The 12,355-nt window shown below is 52.3% G+C and overlaps 1 protein-coding gene across 4 annotated transcripts in view; it reads left to right on the plus strand.

The window, feature by feature from the left end:
* Positions 1 to 12,355, plus strand: part of LDB3 (LIM domain binding 3) — a 74,011-nt gene that overhangs the window by 35,939 nt on the left and 25,717 nt on the right. For 3 of the 4 annotated variants that reach the window (XM_003803015.3, XM_003803013.3, XM_012813522.1), the window contains one exon: positions 5,401 to 5,546. In XM_003803015.3, coding sequence (XP_003803063.1) covers positions 5,401 to 5,546 — 146 coding nt within the window. Of the gene's footprint in view, positions 1 to 1,760; positions 1,926 to 5,400; positions 5,547 to 12,355 lie in introns of all 4 variants that reach the window. The other variant, XM_012813523.2, reaches the window with a different exon arrangement.

Consider the following 12,355-nt stretch of genomic DNA (forward strand, 5'->3'; position numbering starts at 1 on the left):
AAAAAAAAAAAAAAGAAAGGACCCTAGATCAGATTCTGCTGTTCCTATTGGTAAGTTCTAGGACCTTGAGCAATTGAAATCCTTCTGTTTCCATTTCCTCATCTATTAATACCCACGTAGAGGGCTGTGATGGTGAACTAAAGACATAAAGCCTGGCTCATGGTATGAAGTCAATGAACAAAGTGCACAGCATAGGGCAGGGAATTATTCCCACTTTACAGACTGTGCATTTATCCTTTTACTATTGTTACAAATACCAAATATAAATCAAAGAGCAAAGAATGTGCCTTCCTTTGTTTCCTTGTAATTTAATTTTTTTTTTTTTTTAGAGACAAAGTCTCACTTTATTACCCTCAGTAGAGTGATGTGGTGTCACAGCTCACAGTAACCTCCAAGTCCTGAGTGTAGGCGATTCTCGTGCCTCAGCCTCCCGGGTAGCTGGGACTACAGGCGCCCACCACAACACTCGGCTATTTTTTTGTTGCAGTTTAGCTGGGACTGGGTTCAAACCCACCACCCTTGGTATATGGGGCCCGCACCCTACCCACTGAGCCACAGGGGCACCCCCTGTAATTTAAATTTTATTCTCTGCCTCATTTCACATGTAGCCGAAATCTAATCCCATTAACCTAGGCTCTGACTGCTCTTGTCTTCCTGGAGTGGTGCTGGGAAGAGGCACTTACAGAAGGCCAAGGCATCTAGGTGGAGATATGTGGGGACCTGGTCCTTGGTCATAGTCATGGTCTGCCTGCTTGCTGGGATCTCCCCATCCCATCTGGTCATGCTGATTCATGCTAGCAGAGTAGTATCTGTCTTGTTCTCAGTTACAAAGTCTTTTAAATGTGCTCAGAGCCATAGTCTATGCCACTCTTCAGTGTGTATGAAACCCTCTGTGGTGCTCACCCAGAGGCATCAGGGTCTTCCAAATGTCTTATGTCTGCCAGGCCCCTAGCCAAGGGCATAGGGAAACCTGCTGCCCCCCTTTTATCCAGAAAAGGGGCACAGGGGTCTCTGTTCTTGATTTCCATACCACACTGTCCCCTTCCTTGGTAACCTTGATATGCCTGGCACAGTAGCTTTCATCCACTTGTATTGTCAGTGTCCTGCATTCTGTGGAGACTAAAGCCCAGGGTTGCACACTCCGGAGCCTAAGGAATGCATGCCCCTGATGGATGAAGGACGAAAGGAAAACAGAATGAAGAGGAACCTGGGCTGATGACTCAATCTACTTTTCTACCACATTGTGTTTTGCTGAGAAAAAAAAATTAGAAAGCACGGAAAAATGGGGGGCAGGGGATCCTGGGGAAATCCTCCAGGATTGAGAATTTTTTTTTTCTGTTTGTTTGTTTGGTTTATTTTTGAGACAGAATCTTACATTGTTGCCCCAGGCTAGAATTCTGATGGCATCAGCTAGCTCACAGCAACCTCAAACTTGGTTAATTTTTCTATTTTTTAGTAGAGATGGGGATTCACTATTGCTCAGGTTGGTCTAAAACCCTTGATCTCAAGCAATCTGGCTGACTCAGCCTTCCAGAGTGCTAGGATTACAGGTGTGAGCCACTGCATCCAGCTGATTGAGAATGTTTTTGATGTTCCCAGGACCCTCCCTGTGGTCTAAACTTTCCTTCCAGGATCCTGGTGCAGCACCTGGGGGGCTTCTGCCCAGCCTACCTCTGCCACGGCCTCCACCCCCGCTCAGAGGGGCCCCACAGGGTCCTGAGACCCCCTGACCTGTTGTTTCTTTCGGTCCGCTTCATCAGCACCCCTATTGAGCATGCTCCAGTGTGCACCAGCCAGGCTGCCACCCCGCTGCCACCTGCTTCTGCCCAGCCGCCTGCTGCTGCCTCTCCCAGCACAGCCTCGCCACCCCATGCTGCCACCGCCTCTGCTGCAGCCCCTGCCTCAAGCCCTGCGGACAGTCCAAGGTAACTGCCCCCAGGTATTGGCCCTCACATTAGGGAAGGGAGGCAGGAAAGGCACAGGTTTGGGTCTGTCTGTCTGTGTCTGTGTCCGAGGTGGTTAGGACCCTGGGACCAGCACAGCTTGGTGCACACTATAAAGAGGAAGCCGGGGTATATTTCAGTGCAGTGCACTGCCTTTGTCTGGACGCTGCTCTAGTAAGAGAGGGAAAACTCTCTCTCTCTTACACACACACACTTAGATAACAAAGGAAGGTTGTGTGGAAAGTCTTTGTTTCTGAACTAGGATTAAGGAGAAAGAAAGTCATGCATGTGGGCTGGAGAAATTAAGGAAGGCTCCGTGGAGGGGGGAGCCTTGAGCTGGGCACAAAGGCAGGTCAGATTTGGTCAGAAAGAAGTTAGCTGCTAACTTGCCCACATCTCTACCCTCTCTTTTCTTTTCTTTTCTTTTTTTTTTTTTTGAGACAGAATCTCACAATGTTGCCCTCCATAGAGGGCTGTGGCTTCACAGCTCACAGAACCTCAAACTCTTGGGCTTAAGCAATTCTCTTGCCTCAATCTCCCAAGTAGCTGGGACTACAGGTACCTGCCACAATGCCCGGCTATTTTTGTTGTTGTTGTTGCAGTTGTCATTGTTTTAGCTGGCCTGGGCCAAGTTCACCAGCTGCGGTGCTTCTGCCTCCGTGTATGTGGCCAGCGCCCTACCCCCTGAACTATGGGTGCCGCCCCCTTTCTTTTCTTGATGGAGAAGCGTGCTAACTCCAGAGGCACCTGGCATGGTGGGATTTAAATCTCTCCTCCACAATTTACTGTCTGTAACCTCTCTAAACTTCAGTTTCTTCATCTGTTAAGATATTTAACAAACACCTATTGTATCATGCCATGACAGAAAAAATGTGCATAAAACACGTAGCACATATAAAAGACACAAGTATTGGCTCGGCAGCCATAGCACAGTGGTTATGGTGCCAGCCACATACACCAAGGCTGGTGCCAGCTAAACCACAAAGACAACTACAATAAAAAAAAAATAGCCCAGTGTTGTGGTGGGCGCCTGTAATCTCAAGCTACTTGGGAGGCTGAGGCAAGAGAATCTCTTACGCTGAAGACTTTGCGTTTGCTGTGAGCTGTGATGTTACAGCACTCTACAGAGGGCAAAAGAGTAAGATTCTGTCTCCAAAAAAAAAAAGACACAAGTATTAGGAGTTCCTACATCCCAACATACCCAGAAAGGCAGAGACCAAAAGCCAGGGGAGGACAAAGGGGCATAGAGTGCGGGCTGGACAAGTCAGTCTACAGTCACCAAGTAGGGCAACAGGCTGGACAGACCCAGCTCTCTGGGCTTGCTGGAGCTGTCCAGTTGACGTTTGGGGGTCACAGTGTGGCTTTCTCGGCCTTTCACACTGCTCCCTAATGTTTTACTGGACAGGACATGCCTCTCCAAGTCAGGGTACAGCCTGAGGAGGGACTGATATAGGCAAAGTGGCCCGCACACCTATATGTGGTCCCCATCCCAGCTTCACATGGCCCGTGTGGCACTAAGCCCAGCCCTTCCGCAGCCTAACCTCAAGGGTGAAACTGGGACTGGGGGGATTTGCCAAGCTACTTCCCTCTCTGTGCCAGAATCTGTGCAAGTAAGGGTTTTGTTACCTGCACCAAAAAGAAACTCTGAGCAGGGCAAGAAAATTCCTAGTTATTGCATAAGAAGAAGCCTCCCAATCTGAATGGGGGAGCGCTAAGTGCTGGAGCCCTGGGGGCAGTCCAGCCTCATCCCTGAAGCCTCAACCCTGCAGAGCTCCTGGAGCTGTTGGGATGCTCTCAGCAAGGTGTGTCCTTCCTTCTTTGCCTTGCCAGAGAGCTAGGGCCTGAGTGGAACTTGAAGAGGGGCTCAAAGGGCTGCCCTGCAAGGAAAGGGGCTAGAACAGAGGGCACAGGGTTACATTCTGAGCCCAGTTGCCCCTCCACCTTACACATGGGTGAGGGGAACTGGGCTAAAAGGAGTCCATAAGAGTGTACCCCCCAGCCTTTCACTAGAGCATGGCCTTGGAGTTCTCATGGTGTATCCTAAGGCTCTGCTTCCTCTGCCAACATTATTCCCTGCGATAGCTCCTGGGATGCTGGCAAAGCATCTGCCACCGGTGAAAGAGTCCAGCTCAGACCCACTGACCCTTGACCCTCTCCCACCACAGTGGAATCCAGGCACCTCTTGGACATTCTCCTCCTCTTCCCACTCCACTGCCCTTAGCATAGGAATCTACTCAGGGAAGGGAAGGTGGACCTAGGGAGGGGAGACAGTGTCCTTACTCAGCCAGAAACTCACCAGCTTCACAAGGCAAGTCTGCACAGCCCCCAGGCTGGCTCCCCAAGGCACATTTTATCTCTGCCTTGTCTGGGCAGCTCTGTAGACCCCTCTAGATCCACTCAGGAGCTTGCCGATAAGTTCTATCCCAGGGCCACCTCTCTCTCAGAGCCCTACAGAGGAAGCACTCCTTCACCCTACTCCACTCAGCAGAGATGAGCAGGCCCCAGGCCCAGGGAGGACAGGTAGATGGAAGGTAGGAAGCCAAGGGGTGGGTGGGGGTGGCAAGCAGTGTATTTCCAGGAGTCAGTAACCCATTTTCCCTGTGTGTGGTCATGTGGTCCCCTTTTGGATCAGAAAGATGCAGGGCCACACAGGGATAGACCAGGGGTGTGTTCTGTAAGCTGTCCCTTAGCTTTCAATGAAGAAAGGAGTTTCACAAACAAACATAATTGAGAAATAGAGGATTAGACAAGGTTAAACAGGGTGCTGAACGGCAGGAGTTCTTGGAGCCTTCAGCATTTCCTGAGGGCAATGAACTAAGACACTTTTCCATCTCTGGTCCCATGGTCCTTGGGCCACAGAGGGGCAAAGGCAACTCTAGGCTCCTTGACAGCTAACCCAGTCAGAGGAGGGGGCAATAGGAATCCTGTGCAGAAGGGGGGTAGTAGGGATGTGTTAGGGGAGCTCTCAGGGGCCTTTTAGCTTCTCTTGAGCCCTCCGTGGAGCATTCTTGGCTAGAAACCCATTCTTTGCTGCTCCCTCTAGCAACAATAGAAAAGGGTAGGTGGAGGAAGCCAGATGGCCTGAGGCTGTGAGGTGCCCCATGGTCTGTGCCCTGAGGTAGCTCTGACCACCTCACCCCCCTGCTCTCTCCTGCCTCGCTGCCTTCCACAGGCCCATCCAGCAGTGAAGGGTTTGCCTTGTATCCTGTCTGGCTGCTGGCTCTCCTCTCTCTCTATAAAGGCAGTGGCACCAGACACCCAAGGAACAACTTCCTCCCCTCAAAGACCCCCATGGTTTTGCCTTCACAGCCTCTGGCAGCTCTCCAGGGACATCTCTGTCAGGTGTCCTTCTCATGGAGGCTCCTAAAGATCAGGGGGCCAGCCTGCTGTGACTGCAGGCCCCAGGACCCAGTTGGGGCTGTCCTTCTTGCTGTAACTCTTCCCCCATTGGTTCCAGGCCCCAGGCCTCTTCCTACAGCCCCGCAGCAGCCACCTCTCCAGCACCAGCCACCCATACCAGCTACAGCGAGGGGCCAGCTGCCCCTGCACCCAAGGCCCGAGTTGTCACCACTGCCAGCATCCGGCCTTCTGTCTACCAGCCAGGTGAGAGACAGAGAGGGAGGGGAGGCTGTTGAGGCTGTGCATGAGCTCTAGGAACTGGAGCTCCAAAGCCGCAGAAGGATGGTGGCCAGCAAGACCATGCTAATAAGGCTCAGCCCTCTCCCCCGACCCTTGGGCCAGAATCCTCTGGAGCCTGTGTCTGGCCTTGGGAGATAGCTGGGCAGTACAATGCAAGGATGGAACCTCCCAGCTCTTAGGAAGAGGATGCTGCTAGCTGGAGATTTCTAGCTTAAGCTGAAGGAAGAAGGGGCTTAGAGGGCGGAGTTGTTCCTCTATGAGTGTGGGTCTGGCACAAGGTGGAGTTACAGACAGCTATAACAGAAATGCTGTGGGCTTTGAACAGACCTGCTGCATCACAGGGTGACCCAGGACAAGGCTGTTCAACCTGTCTGGTCTTTTGTTTCCTCAGCTGAGACCAGATAAATGGAGGTATGAGGAACATGTGATGAGGCAGTGTGAGCTGGTGGGAGACAGAGGCAGCACTCCTTGGTGGTTCTTTGCATCTCTCTGGGTCTCTGGGCTCCAAGGCCCAACTCTCATTGGTGCTCAGGCTCCCCTCATAGGGGTGAGCTCAGCCCCACGGCCCCTCCTTTCCTAGGCAAAGTTGAGCCTGCTTCCAGAGCCTGTGAGTTATGCTCAGCTGAAGTGCAGCCCACCTTCCCCTGCCAGCCACTGCTCAAAGAAACTAAGGGCTCTTGAGCAGGTGTTTTCCCAGAGTGGTGGAAGGTACCATGTGTCCTGGCATACAGGATGTTCACCCACAGCAGGTGGCATCTAGGCCCTGAGTCTAGACACCATCCCCCCCCTTCCCACTGGATTATGACTCAACTCCAGGAGGACAAGTGTGTGGTAGATTTTCTCCACTGTATGCACTTGACTCAGGCTTGACACAAACAAGATGATCAGTAAAATTATAAGGAATAAAGGAACAAATGAATGGATGGATGGTGGGGAGGAATGGATAGCCAGCTGGGGGACATGGGGGTGGGAGAGGCTGTGAGCAGTGTTTTCTGTCCTCTGGCAGCTAGACACATAGAAGTAATAGGTTACATGGATTCCCAGAGGAGTCTTCTGGTGCCTGTTACGTAAATGGATGAGTTAGGGTTTCGGGCGGGCAAATACTTTTCATTTAAAGCACTATACTTTCAACATATTTATCTTTACGGCCATCTTGAATTTACAGAAAACAATTATGATTTTTCTATCTGCAGTGCTAACGCAAACATTTCTTTCTCCTCAAAATTATTATACAGCCTTTTTACTACAAGAGCAGTTTTAGGTCCACTGAAAGTGCAGAGATCTCCCATGTACCTCCCTACCCAGCATAGGCACAGCCTTCCAGTTACCCACATCCCCCACCAGCCTGGGCTGTTTAAGATTGATGAAGTGAGGAAATTAACAGCTTGTTTGGGAAAGAATGGGGTAGATCAGGGGTCCTCAAACTATAGCCCAAAGGCCACATGCAGCCGCCTAGGACATTTATCTGGCCACCTGGGTGTTTTTGCCGCCACTGCCTGTGCTGCTTAGCAGCCAACTGGTCCCAGGGCCGCAGTCTGGCCCTCTAACAGTCTGAGGGACAGTGAACTGGTCCCCTGTTTAAAATGTTTGAGGACCCCTGGGATAGATAATTCTAAGGGAGAGGAAGGAGGAGGAGGAGAGAAGAGATTTTGTTGTATGAGAGTTGGCCCAGCAGTTATAGAAGTTCAGAACAGTGCATACAAAGTCTAGGGTGGGCAGCATGTCCCGTTAAGACACAAGGAGAGACCCCGGGTGAATTTTTCTGTGGAGCTGAAGCCCAGGGGAGATAAGACTGAGTCAGGAAGGATCCTGCTTGGCAGAGCTTGAACTTGATGTGCAGGAGAGGTACGGGGCTCAGCTCTGTTTTACAAAGCTCCCTCTGACGGCAGTGTTGGGTGTGGATTGCAGAGCGGCTTTAGCATCAGACAGACACAGGGGCCGTAGAAGGCAAAGGGGAAGCTGGCCAAATTTTCTCATCTAAGAAAACGAGGATCTTGCTATGTATACCTTGCGTTTTGTGGATGAAATGAAGCACCTAGTCCAGTGTCTGGCACACAAGAGGTGCCCTTCTCTGTCCCCACAGGGGCAGGGGCAGAAAGTTCGGAAGTTAAAACTACACAGGATGAGGTGGCATTTTGGAGGTGACTTCAATGGTGAAAAATCCCGAATGGAACAAGCGGAATGAAGCGACGGCCCCTCTGGCATCGGGGACACAGGAGGGAGCTGGAGAGGAGTTTGGGTGCTAAGCAGCGAGTGTAGGCAAGGCCCGGTCCGTGCGCGGGGAGAACATTTCCGTCCTGTCCCGGGGCCCTTCGGGCACCTTCCGGGGCGGCTCCGCGCTGCGGTGCCCCCGCCCCGGCCGCCGGCTGTCCCCGGCAGGCCCGCCAGGGGGCGGCACCGATCTGGGGGCGCGAGCTGCCGGCAGGCTGGGCGGCCCCGGGCCCCTCCTACCACGGCTGGGGCTGAGGCGGGCGAGACGTGCGGCAGCCCCGGGCCTCCGCGCGGTTCCCAGACCGCGCAGACGTTAACTCATTCCTGCCTGGGGGCAAGGAGGCGGCGGAGCGGGCGTGCGCTGGAGCCGGCCTGCCTCCACCTCTCTCCCGGGGTGGCCTGGCTGCCGAGTGAGATCCGGGGGCGGCTGGCAGGCGGCCCAGGGCGAAGCTGGCAGTGTCGGCTGGAAGCCCCTGCCCTCCCCGGCCCGAGCGTCCGAGAGGGCTCTCGGTCCGCTTGAGGCCCTGAGCCCTCCGGCTGCAGCTCCCCGCGGGGCCTCCTCTGGGTCGAGGGCGGCGTTCGCAGCCCGGATCATATCGCTGGCCCCGGGCCTAGGCAGCCGCTTCCCCAGAACACCTGAAGCCGGTGGAAGGGGTGAGGGTGCCGGGCGCGGCCGGGGACAGCCACGTCTGCCCCTGGGCCGGGCGGCGGTTGCGGAGGGCCAGGCCCGGCCTGGAGTGAGTCAGAAATCACCTTGTTTAATTACACATTCCGGAGGCCGCGGAGTGCGATAGGGGCCTTTTGAACTCGCCAATTAGAGATGAAATATCACCTTCTAATTTGGACGGGCTTAATTCCATCACGCAGAAATAGCAACAGCCCCGAGGCTCTGAGATGGGATATCAGGTCTCTCGCCTGGCAAGTCCGGGTGCCGCCCCTAGGCCGGCTGAAGGACGCAGACCTGCCGCCTGACTCCGCTCACCCAGCCGCTCCCGCTAGGAGGGGGGAGACTAGAAGCGGCAGGGGAATGGCCAGGAAGGTCTCTTCTCTGGCTGGGTGTAGCCCCGGGCAAGGAAGCTGTCAAGCTGGAGTGCAGATTCTGTGAGACCTGCCACTGTGAGACCTTCGGGTCCTGGGAGTTTAGGGAAGGTGGTGGAGGGAGTCCAGGAGGGTTTCCGAATAGAGAGAGGCCACTGCCAGGCAGAGAGAATAGGGTTGGTATTACTGGAGGGAGGCAGGGAGGAGTTCTATTTATTTGGAAGAGCTATGCTAGAGTCTCTTTTGCCCCCTGGGAAGTGTCTAAGCAGGGATCTGAGGTTGAGTGGAGCTGCTTGAGCTCCAGGTCCAGCAAGGCTGGATGACTTTGAGGTAGTTCCTCTCCAACCTCAATTCCTCATCTGTAAAGTGGACTTAGAAATAGTATCTGCCTCACTCCTTGGATTGCTCAGAGTATTACATGAAATAGTGCACATTAAGGGCCTGATGTGGAAGCAATCATTTTGATGAGGGCAATACCATTCAATAAAAAAAAATTTTTTTTAGTAATCACATTTTAAAAAGTGAAAGGAAACAAGTGAAATTCATTTTAATAATTTTGTTGACCCAGTATATTCAAAGTACTTCAAAACATAAGTATAATCAATATAAATTAATGATTATTAATGAGTCTTCAAGGTTGTATATGGTGGCTCATGGCTGTGAGTAATCCTAGCACTCTGTGAGGCAGAGGAGGGTGGATTGCTTGATTTCATGAGTTCCAGACTAGCCTGAGCAGAAGCAAGACACTCCCTCACCCCAGACTCCGTCTTTACTTAAAAAAAAAAAAAAAACTAGGCGTTGTGGCAGCTGCCTATAGTCCCCACTACTTGGGAGGCTGAGGCAAGAGGGTGGCTTGAGCCCAGGAGTTTGTGGTTGCTGTGAGCTATGACATCACAGAACTCTGCCAAGGGCGAAAGAGTGAGATTCTGTTTCCAAAAAAAAAAAAAAAGTCTTCAAAATGGAGCATGTGCTTTACACTTAGTACCTTTCTCCACTCCAACTAGCCATGTGGGACTGTGTACTGGACAGCACAGAACTAGGGCTTTTGTTCTTAATGTTTTTAGCAGAGAACTATGCTTTATTATTTTTTTAAAGGAAAGCAACTATTGTAACAACCCCATTATACATAACAGAGAGGGATAAAGCTGCTCTGAAGTTTTACTAGATCACCTCTTCCAACGCCCCTCATGGCATTCCCTGAATCATTCCTCAAATCACCTCTGCCCCCAGAATTTTTGAGATCCTCTGCTCCAGGAACCAGGGAACTGTGCAAAGTCATTAGAGAGAGGGACAACACCTTACAAATTTACAAAATGTATACACTGTGTCACTCCCTGCTTATCATAGCTATAAGGCAGACAGGTGTCACGTATTCCACCACAAGAAAGTAGACTCAGTCCCAGGCTATCTGACTTTGAGCTGTTTCATCTCCTTCCCTGAGCTCCCTCTGTCTCACAGTCTACCTGGACTGGGCTTCCCAGATGACCACCAGGCCATGAGGTAAGCTGACAGGACACATGACCCTGAGACCCAGTTGCCAGGATCCTTGCCATGCTCACTCATATTTACTGACCCAGGTACTATCTCTTATCTTCACTTAATCCTCATAATAACCTTATGAGGTACTAAGAAATATTACTGCCCTTCTTATTTTTATTTATTTGTTTATTTAAGAGCCAGAGTCTCACTTTATGGCCCTCAGTAGAGTGCCATGGCGTCACAGCTGACAGCAACCTCCAGCTCTTGGGCTTAAGTGATTTTCTTGCCTCAGCCTCCTAAGTAGCTGGGACCACAGGCGCCCACCACAATGCCTGGCTATTTTTTGTTGCAGTTTGGCTGGGGCCGGGTTTGAACCTGCCACCCTTGGTATATGGGGCCAGTGCACTACTCACTGAGCCACAGGCGCCACCCTACTGCCCTTTTTAGATGAGGGAACTAAGGCCCAGAAAGGTTAGGGAACTTGCCCAAGGTCACACAACCAGGCTGGGACCTGGAGCCAGGGCTCTTGATGGGTGAGCTACGGGCCAGAGCGTGGGGTCTGCCCCATGTTGAAAATAACTCTTGGCTCAGCACCTGTGGCTCAAGTGGCTAAGGCACCAGCCACATACACCTAAGGTGGCGGGTTCGAATCCAGCCCGGGCCCGCCAAACAATGATGGCTGCAACCAAAAAATAGCCGGGCATTGTGGCAGGCACCTGTGGTCCCAGCTACTTGGGAGGCTGAGGCAGGAGACTCGCTTGAGCCCAGGAGTTGGAGGTTGCTGTGAGCTTTGATGCCACAGCACTCTACCCAGGGTGACAGCTTGAGGCTCTGTCTCAAAAAAAAAAGAAAGTAACTCTTCACTGATATGTCCACTGAGATTTTCTGGAAATTGGACTGATACTCTTTACAGAGGCAGCTTGGGTGATAGAAAGAGTGGTTTTTAGAGACTCACTCTGCCACTTACTGGCTTTGTCTGAGCCTCAGTGGCCTCAAGCACGAAGGGGGGATAATGTAGGACTGACTCAGATGATCTGTTATGTCCCTAGTCTACCCCACTATGAGTGGGAAGAAGGTTCCTTATGGAGAAGATTGTACCATAGGGAGCTAATAGCACTCCCAGGATGGCTCCACGGCAGTGGAGGGTTTTATTTATCTCTTACTATTTCAATAACACAGGCATGGTCCCCACTCACCCCCAGCAGAGAAGCTTGGGATAGAAGGGTGCAGAGCAGGAGCCACAGGTCACCCAAGGTGGCCCAGGGAACAAAGAAACCAGAGGCAGGATCAGAGATGTGAGAGCCCTCGGGAAGATCTTCCTCTCCAGTCGGCCCCTGTAGGAATGAGGAGGGAGGCTGCTCCAACATGCATCTGGGGCAGAGGTGAATGAGGCCTCTTCCCAAAGGGGCAGACTGTGAACTGGGGTGAGGCTTCAGGAACCTCCTTCATTGTGAAAGGTGGCCAGCTGGATCTTGTGTGCAGGGCACAGCCGGGTCTCCCTGGCTGGGTTTTGAGGGCCTATGCGTGACAGTGCTGTTGGGTAAGCAGCCACAATGCTCTATGTTGTGACGGCAAAAAGGTTTTCTTCTCTCAGAGAAGTGGAGGAGGAGTAGCAGAAGCCAGGCAGTGCGTTCTCCTCCATACACTCTAGCTTCCTTGGTAACCTCTGACAGTCACTCAGTCACTCATGTTCTCAGCTTCCACCAATGTGATGTGGGGGAACAGGGATCCCCCAGGGGGAGCCATGGACCAAGTGACCAGCTACACCTAGGCCAATGGTTCTCAACCTTCCTAATGCCACGGCCCTTTAATACAGTTCCTGTGGGTCGTGACCCATAGGTTGAGAACCGCTGACCTAGGCTATGTCCCCCACCATCTCTGCCCAGGCTCACTCTAGATGATTACTTCAAGATATCACACCCCTGGCTCGGCGCCTGTGGCTCAAGTGGCTAAGGCGCCAGCCATATACACCTAAGGTGGCGGGTTCGAATCCCCAGCCTGGGCCCGCCAAACAACAATAATGGCTGCAACCAAAAAACAGCCGG

The sequence above is a fragment of the Otolemur garnettii genome, unplaced genomic scaffold, assembly GCF_000181295.1.
Source record: "Otolemur garnettii isolate 467f Iridium unplaced genomic scaffold, OtoGar3 scaffold00275, whole genome shotgun sequence".
Taxonomy (NCBI): Eukaryota; Metazoa; Chordata; class Mammalia; order Primates; family Galagidae; genus Otolemur; species Otolemur garnettii.